We start from the raw sequence: 21,809 nt of genomic DNA, 5'->3' as shown, positions 1-21,809 counted from the left end.
TTTTGTTTTCTAATTCTTTAGATGTGAATTGTGTCTTCTGACTTTTATATTCAGCTTTAAAAAGCTGTATATTTTAAAAACATGCAATGCACAGACGTCACAAGTGCTCACAGGAAAAAAAAGGAACGTGAAAATAAAATGCATTGTTTGATTGACAGGCGAAATCCGTGTAATCAAATTCAGACAGTTTAGGGATGTTGACTGTCAGTCACTCAGTGGGTGTGGCCTAGCTGTCAATACACTGTCTGCTCTTAATTGGACGGGCAAAAGGAAAAAGAAACAGCAGCAATTAGGAATTTTACGCCCCGCAAAAAATGTTCATCCTTTTAGTCACACACACACACACACACACACACACACACACACACACACACACACACACACACACACACTCACACACACACTCACACACACACTCACACACATTACATACACTAGCGATTCGCAAGGACTGCCTCTTCCAAAAGTACCCCTCCTCCCAACAAACACAAGTGCTGTTCACTTGTGCTTAGTGAGATTCTGACTTTAGAAAATCTGAATTCCCATACTGAAGAGCTGGCCAATCTTAACAAGGTGCAGTGAGTCATTTACCAGTGATTTACACATCTGTTTCAGATGTTTATGCAGTCACTCTAGTAGGAATAAAGGGCTGATCCTTCCTTTTAAACATGTAAACACAAATTCCACTAACATTTAGAAGGACTAGAGTTAGTATAATCACTTTGCTGCTCTATTCACTAGATTTACATATTAATGTAATTAATTACATAATTAATTATGCAATTCCTTACATTTCAATTCAACCTAATTTAGGTCTGTGCCATTTGATACATTTTACACTCTCAGAAAAAATGGTGCCAAACTGTAACTGGTGGTACTCTGATTGTCGCTGGGGTGGTAGCTTAGTTAGGAAACATAACTGTACCGTATGCATTTTTTTGCTTGCGGTCCTCCATACACTCCCCAGACCTTTACTCCAGGCTTTTTTATTGCCGGCATGAAAAATTAAATGAAGGTTCTACAAAGCGTCCTTTGAGCGATGTCATAGAATAAATATATTATTAAACATAACATATTTTTTGTAAAATATGTGTGGAAAAATGTGGAAAAAAAGGACCTTAGTATTGGTAATTGGTAAAGAACTTATATCCACTTCTCTTGTCTTTGCAAAATGCTTCTTCATGAAACCAAACATGATTTCTTTGTGGCATCAAAAAGCCTGTTGTATCACCTTTACTTTTACAGTTAAAAAAAGTGTTATAAAAATTAACAAATGAGTGTATATCACTTTTAAGCCACTCAGTTAGACCTCAAGGACCGTGCTGGACTTTTGACAGTGTTTCTATTGTAAACTGTTTGTATCTTGGTGAACAAGAGTGTACCTATTTAGAATGTTTTTAGGCAGTACCACGGCTGATAATTGTGAAGGATGTTCTTGTTATTACTGTCCAAAAAGGACTTCAGTCAAACTTCTACTTCTACTCTACTGCTGTGATTTCAATGCTTCTATAAATGACAGCAAAAACTATGACTTCTGAGGGTTAAGTTATGTATCGAACTTACATTTGTGGGTTATTGAGTTTTGATTCAACACTTGAGTCTCTGCTTAACTGGCTGAATCAAACGGGGCCTCTGGTTGGCGTGTGCTGCGCTCCACGACTCTGTAATGTGAATGAAGCAGCTCGCTGGCTGCTGTGTGTTGGAGTGTGTGAGAGTGTGAGTGTGTGAGCGTGTAGCGAGCCGGGCCGCGTAGCCCCACAGGAGCAGGGGCAGGCTAGAAAACGTGCGGCTTTTCCATTCCAAAGAGCGAAGCTGCAGGCCCTGCTCTTACACTCTGGGGGCCACTTACAGCAGGTAACCAGCTTTACAGAACACAGCTATAAATCCTGCCTGCTCCAGGACAGAAAAACCACCTCTCCAGCGCAGCATTTTACTCTCTCTCCCACTTTCTCTCACTTTCGCTCTCTTTCCCTGTCGTCTTTCATGTCTCTCTGTGGTCTGCCGTCTCTCTCTCTCTCTATCTCACTCTCATCCCTCTCTTAAAGCACTGTGTAAACTTAGGTAACATGAATGATCTGGGATGGTATTACCACATGTGGCCAGTAAAACCATTCACTCAGTGTAATGGCCTCAGCAGATGAGTCGTGTGGTCTGTGTAAGACCTGCAGTACATGAACACATGACCTTTCATTCTGTCACTCCTTCAATTTTCTAGTTTAACTAGTAAGATTTGTTATACAAGATGTTGCTATACAGAACTGGTGATATGTACTGTGGATGTGCTATACACAGAAGTTCACACTGAATAGCAGTGGTAGACAATAAGGCTCAAAGAAAGACTATAAGGCAAAATAGACAGACACTACAAATGGGTTATGAATAATGTTATTAATTTAATATGTGCAGTATAGTAACTAAGTGGTGAAAAGTCTTAGCGTTTTAGGAAACTCAGTGCATCAGTTTTACAAGGTTGATTCAGTTTTAGTTTTAATACAATACATGATTTTTTAATTAACTGGACTGATATGAAAATACTGTGACCATGACTGAGTGGATATTCTGCTAACTAATAATTTCAGCATTGTAATTTTACATTTAATATGCCTTAATGGTGTTTCACAGAAACGGGGACAAGCAGTGTTTTTGATGCAACCATATGAAGCACCATATGATTACACTTATAAGTGACTTATAAGCCAGACTGTTGTGTTGTTTATTTATTTATTTAATTATTTATTATATTTATTCATACATTTTGTCTTCTAGTGGTCTATTAACACCTACTAGTTTTTGTGTTTTTCATGGTGCCACCAAACTGTGAAAGTAAAGGCTAGCACATAGTAGTGAAATATAAATGATTCAACCTTTTGGCAACTTTTACCTTTGCAAGTAAGTATAGATAGCTTTTGATTTTAGCTATAGACTGGGAACATATTGATTTTAAAAGGAGCATTATTTGATAATTGGAGCTTATTATTAATTGTATTATGGACTTTACACAAATGTGGCTCTGGTTAGGCAGTGTTACACAGTTTTCGCAAGTGTTATCTTGCCTGCTACATCAGAGTTACATAGTGCAGTTAGCAGCTTGTAGTCCTCCTTTATACAGATTCTCTATTTTTCCTGGATGTCTTTGAAAGTACTGCGTTGGGAACACTTGAGTGTGTTTTACAAAATCAGCAGTAAATGCATGTCCTCGTTAACATGCGTGTTTGTGTGTGCTTACACATGTCTTTGTCTGTGCCTCTTGTATTATCAGTAATGTTCTTCATTATTGTATTAAACAGCTGTCTCCTTCTGTCTTCCTGTTCCTTATGCTCTCTCTTTCTCTCTCTCTCTTTCTCTCTCTCTCTCTCACACACACACGCACACATGCACACACACATGCACACACATGCAGCACCCCTCCCGCCTGTTCACTCATGATTAAATATCAACGCACTGTGCTTGACATTTTATTAGTCCAACAAGATGGATGAAATGGCAAGGATAAAGTAGGCTATGTGTGTTCCCACCACCCCTCTGTTCTGTCTTTTTTCCCTCCTTCCCCCAATTTACAAGAAGAAAAGAACCAGAGATGGATTTTTGGGGGTAAAGAGTGTTTTTTCCCCTCCCGTTTACTTCTGACTAGTTCTTATATATGGTTCTAATGACTCTCTCTTTTTCTCTCTCTCTCTCTCTCTCTCTCTCTTCTGTCTGAGGAAAAGAGAAGAGGAATGATCGTATTTTATTTCTGTCTATCTTGTTGAAGAAGAACCTTCTCCTCTTGTCCTCTCTCGCCTCAGGCATGCCTCAGGTTCACAGGCTAACAGAGCGAAAGGTTCTGGCTTACCTGCACCCTTGGTTGACCTCGAGAATTTACTATCAACCATAACTGTAAAGGTTTTGAGAGTAATGTTTGATCTTTAACCTGTTCAACTCTAAGGTCATTATCTTTTTTTCTACAGTAATTAAATATAATTACACAGTTACCTGATATTTATTTTCTACACATTCAGTTTTCATTCCAGCTGGACCTCCTGGACCTCCTTTCTGTTTAAATCAATGACACACTCATCTTTAAACTTTCCACAAAAATTCATAATTCCAATTCAAACTCATAATAAAATATATGTAATATATATAACTAAAAACTGATTTTACTTCTGCATAGATGCTTCGTTTTCTGCCGTTGTTCTTGATTATAATGTGAATGTGTGCACTGTGACAACTCGAGTGTGACAACACCCGTACCAGAATGTACAGAAAACGATGAGGAAAATCTTGTGATTGTCCTTCTCACTCCAAGAAATACTTACTTTATAATGTTCAAGTGGCTCAACAGTCTAAGCGCTGGCCTAATTATTGGGAGATTGCAGGTTTGATGCCTCAGCCACCCATGGCTGGGAGTCCTAGAAAGCGTTGAGCTGCCCAGTGACGCTACGTTAGCAACATTTCTAAAATAATTAGTTGGCTAGCCTTCTTTCTTCCAGCACTGTGTGATGTGGCGTCCTAGCTAGCAGGATGCATAATTAATGTATAATTAAATTGGGAAGAAAATGAAATAAAAAATTATATTGTTTGTAAATTAATGATTGAGCTTGGATTTTCTCTAGTCTCTAGTTCTAGTTTCTCTACTTTTTAGTCTTGTCAAGCTCCCACCTACACTACCGAACAGTCACTGTTTACTTCAGTGCGCAACTGCAAACATTGTTTATCCATAAACCCATACATACATACATATCTCAACCTTTACAGAGTTCTGAGTCTGCACTTTCGACAGAATTTCACAGCTTGTTTAAGTAAGCTACTCACGAAAAAAAAAAGTTTTTTTTTATTGCAAACAGTAACAGTGTGTTTGCCGTGCCATGTTTAAGGCCTTTTTTGAGAGTTGAAACTTTGTCTGTTTCCATTCTTTGCACATGTATTTATTCTTTATGAGACAAACATCACCATAAAATGGAGGGGCCAGCACTACTTGTCTACAACACACTCTCATGATTTTAAATGATTGAGTTGTTTCAACACTCATGAGGAACTCATTCCAGAGCATGCACTTTGAATAAAGCCTTGAATGCCATGAAAAAAGCCTTTTTCCATTCCTCCGTTTGTTAGATTTCCACTGTTTTGTTTGTTGCTTGTTTCCAGAGCCCCTTGAAATGGCAGGAAAACAGCTTGCCTCGTTTGGCTTTTCATGCTTTGATTTCAGCTTCCTGTGTACACTTTGTTGTCGGCCTCTTATCTCACTGGCCGAGATTACGTTTAATTACGGTGGGGAAATGATGTAGTCAACTACCAATGTATGCATGTGTGTATGTGCAAAACAGGCCGCCGTGAACTAGCAGCTCTTCGATTTGATTCACTTTTACAGAAATTATTCTGTTAAACTGTCTGTTGTCAGTGATTCGAACATCCAGTTCAGTTTTTGTAGTCTCAGGTTTAAGGTTTTCTTATTATTAACCCCTCAATATGCAACACTATTCAGTTCAGTAAATTAGCCTGATGTAGGTGAGACTCAGAACTCACTTTGTGTTTTGCGTGAAGGAGTGGTTGAGTTAAGCTTGACGGATCCTTCCTGACATAAAAAAAAAATAAACAAACAAAGCAAAAGACTGTCAAAACGTATTAATTATTATTTATTATTTATTATAACATTATTTATAGACAAAACAATTAGTGACGGGTTGGTAAGTCAAACTGAGGGATGAACACAAATCATCATTGCACACAAATCATAATTTTTATAAAAGGTAACATTTTTATTTTTGAATGTAAAGACACTGAAAATAGAGGAATGGTGAAAATAATAAAAGTTTGATAAACAAAAACATATTAAGTGAGATTTTAGATGCACATGACAATTTCAATGTGGGAATGGCCATGTACATGAAAATAGTATGTTATTCTTCAAAGTATGTATATAGTTTTTTCTCATATATTATATTAACAAGAATTTGCAGACAGAAGTACCACTCCTTTGATAGAATGACTCCATTCTAAGAAATGATTGGAAAAAAACTACTTGTTCAGTCCAGTTAACCAATATTTGGTAAGTACTGCATGCTCAGTTTACTTCAACTGAATCAGTTTCACTGATTGAACTGATTCCTTCTCTTTCACGCATCACCAGCAGGAGTGTGCTGCTTATGTAGCTTAGGCTGGGAGGCCTGTGAGAGGAAGTCATGTGGAGCAGTATTTTTCGACGTTACACTGGAACGTAAACTTTGTAAATGGGGCATTAATACTAAATGCCCTCTGGTTGTGTTTTAGCACAGACACGTCCACTCACAAAAAAAGACTTTTCCAGTTTTCCCTAGCTCAGGTCAGTCAACTTTTTGCCTTTTTAACGGCCTTGCTGACTCTGCCCTTAACCCCACTCTTTCTTTCAGTAGGTTGTAGAGGACATTCCTTCTTGTTTATGTCAATGTTAAATGTATCCAAACAAGATAATCGTCTGTGCGTACGTGTGTTTCTGTGTGTATGCAATAAAGCATGCAGGTGTAATACAATGTGGGAACCTGTGAGTGTGTATAGGGGTTGTACGTGAGATCACACATGGCTGTTGTTGGTCATACAGGTAAAACTCCTTTCAAACAGAGATCCTTAACTAAACTAGAGAAAAAGATTTTCACTTTTTTCACTTTTTCATTTCGGTTCGTAAGCAACCTCATTTGTATAGTGTGTGATCCCAAAATATCTCAGTCGCCATGAAAAAAAACTACAAAGAAGTGGGATAGGGTGAGATAACTAGTCTGATAATTAACTGTTTATAAAAAAGAGGAGAGTCCTGTTATTTCCGTCTAAGTTTTGGCTGCTGTTTTGGCAAATCTCAGGTTAAATCCCTGGCTATGCTACAGCCATCTGTTACCGAGAGTATTAGAGTCAGTATCTTGATGGGTAGGGTGGCATATCTTCTTCCCCCATCACTCAGTAAGATGCTAGCCAGTGTGAGCATCTGTTAGCTGATGTAACAGAATTTGCGATTGGCATTCTCCTCCATTCCTTTTGAGCGATTCAGTTATGTTGCATTAGCGAGTTTATAAAGAAGTGGTTGTTTGGCTTTCTTGCATGCTAGCCTGCATCCTCCCAGCAGTGGTAGTAGAAAGTCATGGGGCACTCTTAAATAGTTTGTTGGAATTGGAAATAAAAAATTGAATTAAGAAAAGAAAATTAGTACAAAATATAAATCAAAGGGAAATGGAAGTCATTGTGTAGCTTGCTGTGTAATTACGTAATTGCATTTTGATGGTAAATCAAAACAAAAGTGATAACTTTTGACTTTTGAGGGTTAAGACAGTCTTGACCCCCCTCCTGCTGCCATGAAAAAGAGCAGTTCATCACCCCTCCCACTCTTTTCATCTCCTCTCCCTCTTTTCCCCTTTTTCACTCACCAGTGCTGAGAAGGGAGGGCACAGATCGGCAAAATAACTGGCAACCCCCAGCGGGAGATCTTAATGACTCCGCCGCCCCTCACCCCCACCCACCCACCACCTTGCCTGCCTGGCAACCCCTAGCCCACCCCACCTCACAGAAATGTTGCAACCGTTCCCACCCTGCTGCTGCTATCACACATTTCTCTGAAGCTGCAGCTCAATGAAAAACTTGTAGAGGGGTGCCAAGGTTCACAGGGGCATGATCTGATACAACACTGTAGCCCCCTTCAAATCAAACACACATGAAGGCAGACAAAGAGGTCATGGCAATTGATTATCCTGTGTGTGTGTGTGTGTGTGTGTGTGTGTGTGTATGTGTTTGTGTGCCATATAACAGTGTGATTTTGAAAGAGTTATGAAATATACCAACTAAACATATATTAAACTATATGTCATACACAGTAGATCAACTTCAGCTCAGTGAGAACTAAGAACTAAGTTTGTTAATTTAATCTTACATTAAAAATAAATTCCACTAATTGTTAATAATTAATGGTTCAGACATAAACAAAGTCATTTAGTGGTTTGGCATGAAATGCACTATTATAGAGCCACACACTAATTTAGATTTGTTTACAGTGGTAGTGAATGGAGCCAGACGTTTAACCAGAAGAGTTTAATGCCTTTAAAAGCTTCCTCGCAGAAACGTAATAAATAGATAGGTTATGAATGTTGCCTGATGCTTGATGCTGTTTTTCACAATTGATTAAAACTATTTCTAAAAACACGTCTCTTTAAAATACAGTTATGGTAGAGGGTTACATGGAGGGCGATATAAGGCCAAATAGTTCCTTATCATTGTTTTTCCATATTCGCCATTATTTTGCCATTATTAACATTACATATAAAGCTCAAACAATGTGTAGGTTTACTCATAATTTTGCAGAGTAATTAAAATGGCCATATTTGTGCTGACATCACAACCCCACTTTACTAAAAAGCATCAGTATGTTTCTTACAATGATCTGTATCACACCACTGTGAGTGTGTGTGGACTGAATGCCCCTTTAACCCTTTCACAAGTATAGTCCCACCCATGGGTTCCAAATGTTCGAAACTGCTTCGAAACTGATGCAACTATAAGCTTTAATTCTACTGATTCATCAGATTAGTCTAGTAATTAGTCTTCCCACAACATACAGCACATCCCTAAAATGCAGGAATTGTCTGTTCCACCTTGGTGCAGAAGTTACAAAAAAGAATTTTACTTAGGATCTTACTTGAGGTAGACCAAGTTACAGGTAGCTCAAACTTACATGGGTTTAAGCTCCATGTAATCTTTTGCTCTAGGCCTCCCCCTACAGTTTTGGAGTATAATTCATGTTTATTCCACTGCTGTAAATACGAATCTGAATGTAATCTGAACTGAAAGCCATTTAGATTAACGAGGTAGAGTAATGTTACAGGATTTTACCCAAATATGGCTCCACCAAAGTTGCATTGTGCAGTAGCAGCGTTCCAGCCTGGTGTGGCAATGACAGAGATGCTATTCTGCCTGTTATGAGTCAGTGAAGCATCTACAAAAATTTGTCTACAAAGCTGTGACTTTACTGTGAAATTGCTACATATTGTTGCTTTAATTAGCATGATAGATACACACAAACCTAACACTGTTTCTAATCACTTGCTCAGTTGGTTAGACTATTGAGTTTCAATTGCTTGTAGAGCTGTATCTCTCTCTCTCGTTCTACCCAGTCTATATACCTCCCTCCATCAGTGCTGAGTCCACACTTGACTGCGAGTGGAAAGACACACACACACACACACACACACACACACACACACACACAGTCTTGCTGTATATCTCCTAATCTGTCACAAGTACATGCACACATGCTTTCTACCCCTCATTCTCATTCTCTCTCTCTCTCTCTCTCCTTTCTCCCTGTCTCTCCACCATGTGATCATAAGTCAGCCTCTCCTGTCTCACATTGACTCCCACACTGTCCAGGTTCCTCTTTCTCTCTCTTTCTCCTTCTCTTCTCTCTCTCTTTCTCTCTCTCTCTAATCCTTCGTTCTTCCCTTCTTTCTTTTTCTCTTTTCTTTCACCTTGCAGCCCCCCCCCCTCTCTTTCTCTCTGAGTCTCCTGGCTCAGTTCCCCTGTTGCTTTGATCTCAGTGAAGGGGGGGCATTAAAGAGTTGCTGTTTCCGCTGTCAGGGGCCATCTCTCTTCTGCCCTCTCTCTTTCTCTCTCTCGCTCTTCCCTTTCTCTTTTGCCTTCCGTTTGACTCCAGGCTTCGAGGTGCAGCCATTGCCCTCCTGAGACAATCTAGAGAGTGTGTAGTTACATGAGCGAGATTGCTTTCCTTTACGGGTGGGCGGCATGATACAAAATATAACACTACAAAATTTTACTGCATATTTTAGTAATATGCATCACAATATCTCATTTCAGGCCTCACAATATCTCACAGTAGGACTACATGTACGAAGAGTTTGACTTTTATTGCTTTGTGGATCCCTCATATTGATCACAGCCATGTGCAGTGTGTGAGCGCAGTGTTGAAGCTGGCATAACACAGCAGAGTGGATGTGTTCATACCCAGTGTTGACACAGTAGGATAATATTTGCTATATTAGAATAACTTTACCCCCATCATCTTCACAATCAGACACATTAGAGTCTGCTTTGTTTATTACAGCTCTTCCGTAAGTATACACACACACACACACACACACACACACAGTCACAGTGGCACAATGAATGTGACCAGAGTGGACATACAAACACAAAAAGAGAGAGAGAGAGAGAGAGAGAGAGAGAGAGAGAGAGAGAGGAAATGGTTTCCATATGTGGAGTGTTCAGTCTGCTCTTTCTCCTGCAGTTATGAAGGATAGTCATTTGGAGACTGTGGGAATTACAGAGTAAAGAAAAAAAGGCCACAAAGACCTTTGTTTAATCTTTTTAATCATTCTATTCTCTCTCACTCATTTTCCTTCTCTCTCTCCCTCTCTCTCCCTGCATACCCTGATCCTACTGAGTCAGACTTGGCATGAGCACACTGGCTCTTTACTCTTTGATGTAAATCTTAAATCAGGTGTAAGACTGGAGTCGGCTAAATCTAAATCTGTCTGCTCCGATTCTCTCTCTCTCTCTCTCTCTCTCTCTCTCTCTCTCTCTCTCTTTCTCTCTCTCTCTCTCTCTCTCTCTCTCTCTCTCTCTCTCTCTCTCTCCCTCTCTGTTTCTCTTTGTTTCATTTTCTCTATTGTTCAGCTTCTCTCCCTGTCTCTTTCTCTCTCTTTACCTCTCTTGCTCTCTCTCTTTTTCTCCCTGTCTCGCTCTCTATTTCTCTCTCTGTTTCCCTCGTTAGGTTATTTATTGGCATGACAAATAGTGCTAAAAAGTCACAGGTTTCAAAGTTTTACATGTAATAATAATAAAAGTCATAACAATAATATTGAACAGCTTACAGCCTGGGAACAGAAGATCAGCAATAATTAACATCTCAAACTTAAGTCACTGAACTTTGTCTTAGCATAAAAGTCCATTAAAAGGAGAAAAGCTGCTACTGCTAATGTCCATAAGGTGAACAATAATGCAACAAGCAGTCCCAGCTTCAATCACTGCTGCTGAATGATGTGTAAACACCCCTCAATATAAAGATAAATGGCAAAGTCCTGTCTAATCCATTGCCGCATGGATATGCTACTTTGCTAATTGTGAAAGATGCTGCTTAAAAGGTTCCAACCAGGTTACGAAGTGCAGTGTGTCTGCAGAAAGCCCGATCAGTCGCTTATCCCTACTCCCTCATATCCTCCTAACTTTCATTTAATTGCAGTGGGCCTGTTGAGCAGCTTCTGCATGCCGCTAAATGAATGGGGAAAAACAGCACTGTGCGAGTCATTTAGGCTCCTTGTCCCAGCAGCCGAGGTGTGACAAGGCTAATCATCGTCATGGCAATAGCAAGCCGACAGTGATGCATGCTAAGTCGCTAACTCTTCTGGGCTGTGTTGGTCTCTGCCTCTTGTTCAGTCCTGAAAAGCACAACCACAGCAAAACTACTGTAGTCTCCCTGGAATCAAGAGAAGAGAGCAGCAAGTGAGCAGCAAGTGAGCAGCAAGTTCGTCTGTTTTTCCAGCTCTTTTTCAAAACATGCAGAGAACAAGCGTTAATCTTCCCCTGACATATCATCATCGCCACATTCACAGACTTTGTTTTTGTCCAATTCAAGTCATTACATGAGCCCACAATGTAGTTGAGGCACGTCGATGTCAGGGTGGAGCAAGATGTATCAGTAAGTGGAACTGGAGGTTTCTGTGTGCTGTGTTTCTGTCACTGTAAAAACACAGAGCTGCCTTTATTGTTGGATGCACTGTGATAGTTTCTTAGTAAACATACTCACAAACGGTGTTCAGAAAACACACTGGTTACACACACTGAAAGAGTTAGTGAAATGATCCTGAATCTAATATAAATTTCTAATGTTTAATATTTAATATAAGAATGTTCTCATTTGTATCTACACATTTCTACATGTTTAAAAAAGATATTTTATTCCATTGGAAGAGTAGTTGGTTTATTTGTTACAATAAAGAAAATTTATCTGCCAAAGAAATAGGAACTTTCAGTAGAAAAAAACATGGATTAAAGCATGTACAGTCTAAATCCAGGTTAAATAATCTTAGAATATTTGTAGAACACTAGATTTTTACCCTAGATTTAAGATCAGTTCATTTACTACCATCATTTTTGAAAGGTAATTATTTATTAGTACTATATTTACTTTTGTCAATCAATTTAATAATCTAACTTTTATATATTTTCAGGTTCGTAGAAACATTAACACCATGCTGAGATTTTTTTTATGTGTTCCTATAAAGGTTTAAGGTTGAGACAACAGTGCCATAGTATCCCATAGTAAGAATTTGGTATTAAGCGTTTTGTTATTTAGCATCCGTGTCCAAATCCAAATTTATATCAAATCAAATTAAATCAGGTTTATTGTCACATCACATTAACACTAAGTGTAAAGGTGAGTGAAAAACACGGTAGTAAAAGCACATCTATATACAAAATTAAAAATAAAAATACAAATAATACAGATAAAATACAGTGTCTAAATCTAAATTCTGGTATCACACTTTGGTATTGTATTTGGGCATTGCACCAATCCTAGCTTAGTACAGCACAGTAAAAAAGAAGTAGTATATTTATATTCATATCACCACTGTTTTATGAATTTATGTTGAATGGATCAACAGAAATGCTCCCAAATGAGAAAGGAAAAAAAAGAAAGTCTTACAATGACTTTCATTGAGAGTTAAGAAGGTTATTTCCTTCTTCTGTAAGCGTGTTCATAAATACAACAGCACAGTTTTGCCTTTCAGTTTACATTTTGCAGTGATTGTGTTGGTGTAGTGTATTTTAGCTGATTGCTTCAGAGCTGGGAATGAGAATTTGCGCTCGAGTTTGGGAAGAGTTGGCTTGAGCTACAGATCAGTGAAGGTTTTTCTTGTCCCAGCCGCTGGGCCATCGATTTCACGCTTGTGTAAAAGCTGCTATTGCAGGTATTGATTTTGTAGTAAAGTGTCGTGATTTCAGATAAATGAATGTTGTAGGCATTGCGGTCATTGCCTTTTAAAGAGAGACAGCCATTCCTCATGGACGCTTATGCGTTGTGTGTGTGTGTATGTGTGTGTGTGTGTGTGTACGCATGCTCGTAAACTCTTCTTTGTATTTACAGACATGATATTTGTAGTGTTCAGCATTTGTAGACCTGTCTACTGGTCCAGGCTAATGAGGCAGGGTATGAGGGTGCACACACACCAGAACACACAAACACCAGTGCAGATTTGCAGCTGATTGAAGTGAGGTTCTGTGTGTGTCTGTTGGTCTAAATATCTAGTATTTCTCATGTTGAAATTGTTGTAATTATACTATGATGTAGTGATGCTTAAATTATTACAATGTGATAAACATAGAATATTATAATGCTTGAAACAAAATAAATAATTTAAATGGAATAAGACACTTACATTACATAAAATAATTCACTTTTGCTCCACTACTGAAATACAAATCACACTTTGACCCTCTCATGGACAGATGTGCACGTGCATTTGTTTGCAAGCTGAGAGGTACAGACCAATCACGGGAAGTGAAAGAAGCATGTGGGCCGACATTTTAGAGTAATATTATAGCATTGCGAGTCAGTGAAGCATTGTCACTGCATTTTGGCATGAACACAATTATGGCATAATGTTGCTTTAAAACATGTAAAACAAGGTAGTTTTTTTGCAGTATTAAGCTGTCATTTGGCAACATTATCACTTTTACATTTAATAGAGAAAGCCATGACCCAAAAAGTAACAAATAGCAGTATGATTTTATATGAGCCATTGTTTGTTAAAAACAATGATTATTTGGTCAATTTGATTGTTTGGCAGTAATAAAAAAACATCCTATATATTTTATATTTTTTATGTTATATATAGAGAATATACTTCTAACTAGCTATGCAATTAGCCATGCATTGATTTTTGCTAAGAGCATCTTTCACATCTGCAAAACATCAATTTAGCTACATTTTAAACGAGTGGTCACTACACCATGCTTCCCTTAGCATGCCTTCTGTCAGTATCTCCATGAGAATTGTTTTTGTCTCCCATGACTCCGTTTCCCACATGAAAATCATAACACTATTATGGCCATTCTCCTGAGCAAGATTCTTTATCGGCTCTCTCCGAGCAGGAGGGCTTATCTACAAAAAGTTGTTTTTTCTTGTCCATAACACTGTGTTGATATTGGAGAGATTACTGATCCTGGAGCAACACTTTTAAGACAAAACAGTCTAAGATGTTTCCGAACTACAAACTATTTTAAAAATCACAATCTTCTGTTCACTCTATGGTAATGGATTCAACTCACTCTTCAGTTGCTAAGCAGAGCAGCTTTTTTATCTGTCCTCTTTGTTTCTATGACCGTTCCTTCATTAGTCGAGGGCCAAGTTTTTTCATTAGAAGACGATGGAGTGGACTCCAGAGACTGGCAGGGGAACGGGCGGAGGGGACGAGCTTTGGGGTATAATTGGGTCCTTCCGGTCCTTTGACTCTCTCCAAGGTCACTTCAAGACAAACTTCTCCACAGGACAATTGCCTTTCCTTCTGCTTCTCCTTCCACTTCGTTCTTTATCTTTCTGATGCTTTTCTTTTCTCCCTGCTTTATGGTTTGGTCAAGGCGTCTTTTGTGTGGGGCAGCTGGCGATACTTTGAACTCTTGAAGTGTAATTTCTTTCAGATGGATTCTTGTTGTAGGACATGAAGAGAGGTACATCTGTGTGGAAGACTGAGCTTTAGTTAGTATGCTCTCCATGCCATGCTAAGCACAGCCAGCACCGGCATGTTCTGAACTTGCCAGTTCCAGTCTTGTTTATTTTGTGAAGCGGCATCTGCATTGCTTCGCTAACCACAGTAAGAGCTTGTGCAACGATGCTGTGATGATGCTACTTCACCCTCTCAGCGCTGCATTGAAAAAAAGATGTGAATAACTGAAGAAAAGAGTTGAATAGTATCTGCAGGTTTACAGGTCTGTAAAAACAAAACTCTCACACTCGCCGACTCAAGGAAACATTGCAAGGCATTGTGGGTAGCGATGAGAATTCCTGGCCGTCTCCGTCTGATTAAGACGCAGCGCTGAAAGCTGGCTTTGATCTTAGGAAATGTCTGCAAGGGGAACAGTTGGAATTTAGCTCGGGCTTTCTCCCTCCCTCTTGCTCTAAGATTTGGCCCCGCAGATGGAGGCAGATAGATAGTGTCACCATTCATTTCCTGCTCCAGTTCCTGCTCCATTCTGAGGAGAAGTAAGACCTGGAGCAGGGAGCAGGAGTGAATAGAGCACATGCCGAGCTTTTGTTGGTTTCTTCTGAGCTCCCTTTTGCTTTTACGATTCACTCCAAATGTATGCCTTGTGCTTAGTTTTTTATATCCCAATTTAACCTTACATTTTTGTTTCTGAAGGATTTGGAGCCAACTGAAAGCTGAACATGTAAAGATGTGTGAACAGATGATGTACCAAAAAAGCAAGCAAAAAATACACAGCAATGCTAATGTCTTTTTCCCTTTGTTTTTCTTCTTCTTCTTCCAAATACAGGCCCCCTGCATTGGCAGGCAGCCCTGCATTTTCCGATATCTCCGTCATCCGAATCTCACCCCACCGGAACCCTTCGGTTGGTGCAGAGTCGCCCTTTAACCCCCCTCACCCGTACATCAACCCCTACATGGACTACATCCGCTCCCTCCACAGCAGTCCTTCCCTCTCCATGATCTCTGCAGCCAGGGGACTCAGTCCTGCAGATGGTGAGTACCTCAGAGACCCATTCTTTGGCCTCTGAAATTCCTTCTAATAGACACCCTATAGCAGAGATCATAGCCTATCCACATATGGTTTTGGAATATCCTTTTTTGCATGGGCACTGAGGCCTCTCTTAGCACTTTATTCTCTCCCTTTGAGGAACTGTCAGTTGACTGTTGTCAACATGTCAGTGTGTCAGTCTGGCGTTTATGAAAAATGTAAAACAGGGAAAGGAAATAATGGCAGCATGACATAGAGATGTTCTGACTCTTGTAGATTCATCTTCTCTACAGAGCATGGTGAGAAGGTGAACACGTTCCTAAATGGTCCTCGATTTGAACATATAGTTCCACCAAACTTTATTTTGGTACATATCATGTAGATATTCTTTTTCAGTTTCACATTTAACAACAAATATTTTTTCAAATCTCTTTAAAAAAAACACATTTGGAAGATCTGATTGCATTTCCCCGTGTCTATCACATTAAAATTTTCAAAACTCAGCAACCTGCATCCACAGAACCTTTTAGTGGCATGGACATATATCATGCCTTCAGCCTGTGCCAGTAAGAATGTGATTTGTTTCATGGGCCCCGGCCATAAAAGGTACATGACACCTGGGATTCAAGGCTAAATTCTAGGGCTAGGGCTTACTTCTGTCCTCTTTTCGTAAGTGTGCCTTTGGGAATTGAACATGACAGTACTGACCACGAGATCCTTAAACGTAAAAACCATGTCAACTTACAAGTTTCAGAGTCTAGCAAACCCTTATACTGTAAAACCATATGCTCTGCCAGAGCTATCTCAAGCCTGTGTGTGATGGTTCTCTCTGGAGGAGGGAGCCTGTAGCCCGATCGTTTGGCTGGGTCATTCTCTTTGATCTCGCTCTCATGTCAGAGCCTCTGGAGGAAGAATCAAAACGAGTACAGTGGTCTCGTTCAGAGTCAAAGCGAGGCGGAGGTTCAAGGCCAGGGTTGAGGGCAGAGGGCGCGAGAAGGAGGGAGCGGGGAAAGGAGGGGAAGTGGGACGGGTTCAGGGGCTCCGCGGGCCCTGCAGGGAGCCGTTTGGGTCCCTCGCATGGAGCCAGATTGGGAAATCAATTACAGGCTTGGCGGGAGCCTGCTGTTTTTAAAGAGCCTCCGCAGTGTGCCGGCCTCTTGGCCTACTGCTCAGCCATGGAGCTTTAATTGAAGCCTTGAGCTCAATTACTGAAGGAGGCCAATTGGAGATTCCTCCCAGAGGCCGCAGATAATCACTGCTGTATCGAACCATGGCTCCGTCCCACATCAGGCCAACTTTTACAGTCTACCAGACGAGCCAAAGGGGCTGTTGAGCCGCAACAGTATCCAGAATGCGTTGCTGTTATGGTTTGAAGTGTGTCAATTAATTTTTATGCTATTTGGCTTTGCATAATCTTTTTCTCTGGGTTTTGACAGATGCATATTTTTCATTTAATATTTTCTTTATTTTTTAGAGACTGGACTAGAAGGTAGACTACTATTCCTTTGGCAAGGATTCTTCCCTTATACAATTCCACAGATATTGAGTTGGTTTGTTACATAATCGGTCGTTATCTGTTCCCCTGCAAGAAAAATAAAGTTGCTGGCATTGGAGCCAAGAGCCACATCCTTCCTCACAGCTTCAGCTTATCCTGTATGTTAGATGGCCTTTATATTCTGGGCCTTTTGATCCAAATCCACTAACACTGGCATACGTCAACAGGCACAAAGACTATTTAAGTCTATGTTATTTCAGCACATGTTACCTAACTAAATGAGGTGTTCATTAGCCACTTAGGACACATTCTGGAAGTAAAATATTATGGGTAGACAGACATCCTCTGCCATGCTGAATATTCCATAAAATCAATTATGAAAAATGCACTGGAAATCCTAGCTGTTTTTCAGTATATTGAGCACCCAAATGAGTTCAAAGTCATATCATTTGAGAGGATGAGCTGAGCATGGGTGGGATTTTTGTTTCTCCTCGTTCTTCTCGTTTTTTTCTCCCTTTTCTTTTCCTTTGCTCTGCGTGTGAAAGTGCGCCACGTTCGCGCTCCCTCGCTCCTCTCCGCGTACCGCTGAGAGAATGCCCCACAGCCGCAATGGCACACGGAATCGCGGGATCGTCTTGCTCCGTGCCAAAGTGCCAGCATGCCACCCCCAGCTCGCCACGTCTCCAAACCTGCCCTACTCGCTCCATTTAGAGCGATCCACAAAACCCTATTTGAGAGAAAAGAAGAGAAAAAAAAACAGAAGCGAGGCAGAAACAACGGGGACAATTAAGAAAGCAGCCCCCCTCCCCTCCCCCTCTACTTAAAGACATAATACCCACATCGAATTAATTTGGAATTTTTCCTTTACATTCACACAACCAATCAGAGACGCATATTCCACGCGTACAGACCGGGGCCTCCGTCTACATCCTTTCATCCCCCCTCCTTCTTTGTTTATTTATTTATTTAGTCTTTAAAACGAGGGGGGAATTAGCTGGAACACTTTGTGCGACTAAACTGATTTTTCCTTCTTTCTTTTTTTTTAGCATTTGCATCCAGAAGCACTTTGTCAGTCTTTCAGCGCCTCATTCCTTCATTCTCTGCCACTCTATGGTGCATTTTTTTTTAAATGTGTGTTTTCTTGGTAGCATCATTTGCATAGGGTTAACACATTGCCAGAAGTTTATTTTTAGGATACGGTGCAAGGAGCTAAAGAGAAGGATGTGATGTGTGTGTGTGTAAGTGTGTGTGTGTGTATGGGTAAAGAAGGGGCGAGCAGGGGGGAGTAAGAGGAGAAGAGGGAGTGGATGATACAGAGAGGGAGAGAAGGAGAAAGGGAGAGAGAGGGAGAGCGCACCGCTGTTGTTTTATGCATGCAGATCTGAGAAGATTTGGACCATTTGCTTTTAAATGGAGTTTTAAGTTTGGCAGCGCGAGGGGAGAGGATGTAGTGTGTGTGGAGCGCTGCGCCAGCCGATAACACCCCGCTGCCTCCCTCTCCTCTGCAAACACATCCATATGGCCTGATCTGTAATCTAACTGTTCATTACCCAAATACACCCCACTCCCACTCACTCTGCGTGGCCTGGAGCCCCCTGTTTAGCTTACTCATACGTGACACTGTTCGGGCTGTGACGGCTACTTTTTAAATTTTAAATTATTTGTGAATCTAGAATGACTGTTTCCCAGGTTGCATGATGATGGTAATGCATGTTTTTCTTTACAGTAAGAAACACTGGTTTATATGCACTTTATCCCATTTAGTAAGAAAATAGTGATTACACTAAATATTACATTTACAGCTCAGACAAACAATTTTAGTGGTTTTGCTCATTTAATTTTTTCCCTGCTCTATGAGCAGTTTTCATGCAGTATGTAAATCTATCATTCACGTTTTAAAATCTGCTCTCTGCCAATAAAGTCAGAAAGTCAGTTTGTTGGAAACTAAACATTTTTAATTAATTAAGACACCTTAAACTATATCCTCTAATTAGCCCTGCCCACTCACGCTGAAGTTACAAGGAGTGTTTCAGCTGCATCTACTATTTAAATGAGGCAAACTACAGAGCAGCTAATTGGAACAGAGCTATATCAGTCATTTAGCTATATCAGTCTTGAAAGTGCTGTAACAAAAACAGCCCAATTAATCCCACACTGTAAGTCTGGATCAATTCACCAACTTAAAAACCCATTGCCTTAAATACATTTATTTAAGCTTTGTTGAACAAATTGAAAAGGGTAAGTTTAATATACTAACAATTTAAATAGCCAATGACCCGCCGGAGGGATAAAAGTTTTATTACACACTTCTATGACTCTAAGGAATTCTAAGGACTAGCCTTACTGGTTTGCACAGAAGTCCCTGTAGTTACTGAATAATACACCTTAGTGTATAATAAGCCCTCGAGTCTTAAGGTTGTATGTTAGAACACCTCAAAAAGTCTCTTTTTAGTTGAATCTTTTGAGTTAACTTAACCTAAAATTTCAACTGAAGGTGAATAGTCTTGCATTTTTTAAATATTGTTTAGTCTATCATTCTTTAATTGATTTATTAATTTGTAAAAAATGACAAGACAGTTTACCATTATAAAATAATAACCTAATGTACACCTGGGGATTGACTACACACTGACTGTGAGAGAGGGGGAAAGACATGCCCAGTATGCATATAGATGGTGCCAGGAGCCAACGGGAAAGGTGCAAGTTTTACTCATCAGTGTTGTACTGATCTAACATAATTGCACACCCTAAAGATCGACATATTTCATTAAAAAAACTCGGGTTCTCTCAGTCAATATAACACAATTTCATGAATTCACTCAATACACTCACTCAGAATATTTTAAAAACTTGATCTTACACAGATGTGCATCTCAGTTGTTCATTATTGAGGTAGTTTGGCTTAATCAGCTTAAGCGATCACAAATTTCTGTAGCATTTAAATTGTGTGGTACATAAATCAACACAGAAGACATAAGTGAACCTCAAGGGAAAAGTAAAACACAAGAAAAATGTCAAATCTGGGCTTTACAAGGCCATTAATTAGCTTATTGGTTGGATTGGTCGTGTTAGAGCAGAGAAACACTAGTATACAAAAACAGGAGAGCTCCAGCACTAATAAAAGAAACGTTTTTGAATACTACATTTTGGTTTTTACTTTGTCTTTGCTCTTCACACTTCTCTCTCTGTACCTTGTTTGTACCATATAGCCCCTCATGCCGGTTTGACCACAGCAGAATACTACCATCAGATGGCACTGCTTGCGGGTCACCGAAGTCCCTACGCTGACATCCTTCCTTCCGCTGTATCCTCCACTGGAGCAGGAAGTAACGCCTTGCACATGGAGTACCTCCAGGCTCTGGAAGGTGAGTACTCTCTGGAAGAGTGCACATTTAAGCCCTGTTTCAAATCCAAAGCAGCAACCTTCGACCCACATTGAAAGACTCCAGCTCCAGCCTAGAATGAGTGACGTTGCACTTCAGTTTTTGAGCCTCAGTTAGAAGAAACTGAGTGTTCAGGGCCCACACTTGGATACCAAGTGTCAATCCACACCTTCGTTTTTAAGGCCATTAGGTTTATTGAGAAGTTTTTTAATGGTTCCTGATTTCTGAGTAAGTGGTGCTGTTTTTCAGCCTCTTGCGGTTGAATCCTGTCTATAAGCACATGCATGGGGTTTGGGTCTTATTGTAGGTTGCATGCATTCATCCATATTTTTTCCTTCATCTACAGAAAGTGGACAAAACTCTGGCTGGGTCCCATAAGTTCAGAAAAAGTTCAGTAAAGGAAAAAGTGTTCCCATAGACATAAGTCAGTTTAACTGTGTAAAGCCAAACACACACTAATGACTGTACTGCATATAAACATTTTGTATCTGCTGTGAATTAGCTGAACGTGCACCAAACCCCTGCTTTTGTCTCTCATGGCTTTAGTTTACAGATGAAAAGACAGTTTAAAAGGCAGAAAAGGCCATTAAACATGCTAAATACACCATTACAGAAAAAAGGATTGTGCTGTTCCTGGAAAAAGTTAGTGAGATAATAGAGTGACCTGATTTAAATGAGCCATTGTCTTAATGCTTTCGACGGGGGGAAGGGTGTGTGTGTGCGTGTGTGTAGGACTTATGCTAATGAGTTATTTTAAAGTGTAAATAGGAAATTAAAGGCACAGTGGTTGAGAGAGGGGTCGGCCTGACTGGCCCGTTTTGCCTTTGATGAGAATGTATTTAGTCAGCCTCTCGTCAGGCCCCCTCCCATCCTCCTCTCCCTCGCAAACTAATTAAAACTAGCCAAACTTGCACTGGTATCAGAAAATTAATTGCTATTAAGTGGGAATTGGAATGTCCCACTATTCATCACGGGAGAAATCCTTTCTTCTGTGGCACTGTTTAAGATTAATAGACTGAAACAAAACAATTAGGGCCAGTGTTTTTCAGATGGAGACGTAAGGGCCTCTCCACTTCAGAGATCGGCTGTGATCCGGCTCGGGTAATAACTCATCCCGTTTTCAACAATGTGTGTTCCACGCCAGCCAAATTAACACTTTAAAGCTCTCTTTTATGATATAGAGATACAGAGCGCGAGCGAATAAAGAGAAATCCGTTATCAAGAGGCTT

At 40.0% G+C, this 21,809-nt stretch overlaps 1 protein-coding gene across 1 annotated transcript in view; it reads left to right on the top strand.

Moving 5' to 3' along the window:
- gli3 (GLI family zinc finger 3) overlaps positions 1-21,809 on the top strand; it is a 121,466-nt gene that overhangs the window by 66,446 nt on the left and 33,211 nt on the right. Inside the window, exons 5-6 of the mRNA XM_072691149.1 lie at positions 15,502-15,707; positions 20,407-20,562. Of these exons, the coding sequence (XP_072547250.1) occupies positions 15,502-15,707; positions 20,407-20,562 (362 nt within the window). The remainder of the gene's footprint in view (positions 1-15,501; positions 15,708-20,406; positions 20,563-21,809) is intronic.

Source organism: Salminus brasiliensis, chromosome 1, assembly GCF_030463535.1.
Source record: "Salminus brasiliensis chromosome 1, fSalBra1.hap2, whole genome shotgun sequence".
In the NCBI taxonomy this organism is placed as follows: Eukaryota; Metazoa; Chordata; class Actinopteri; order Characiformes; family Bryconidae; genus Salminus; species Salminus brasiliensis.
Note: the sequence above shows the minus strand (reverse complement) of the source record. Positions and strands in the feature narration are given on the sequence as shown.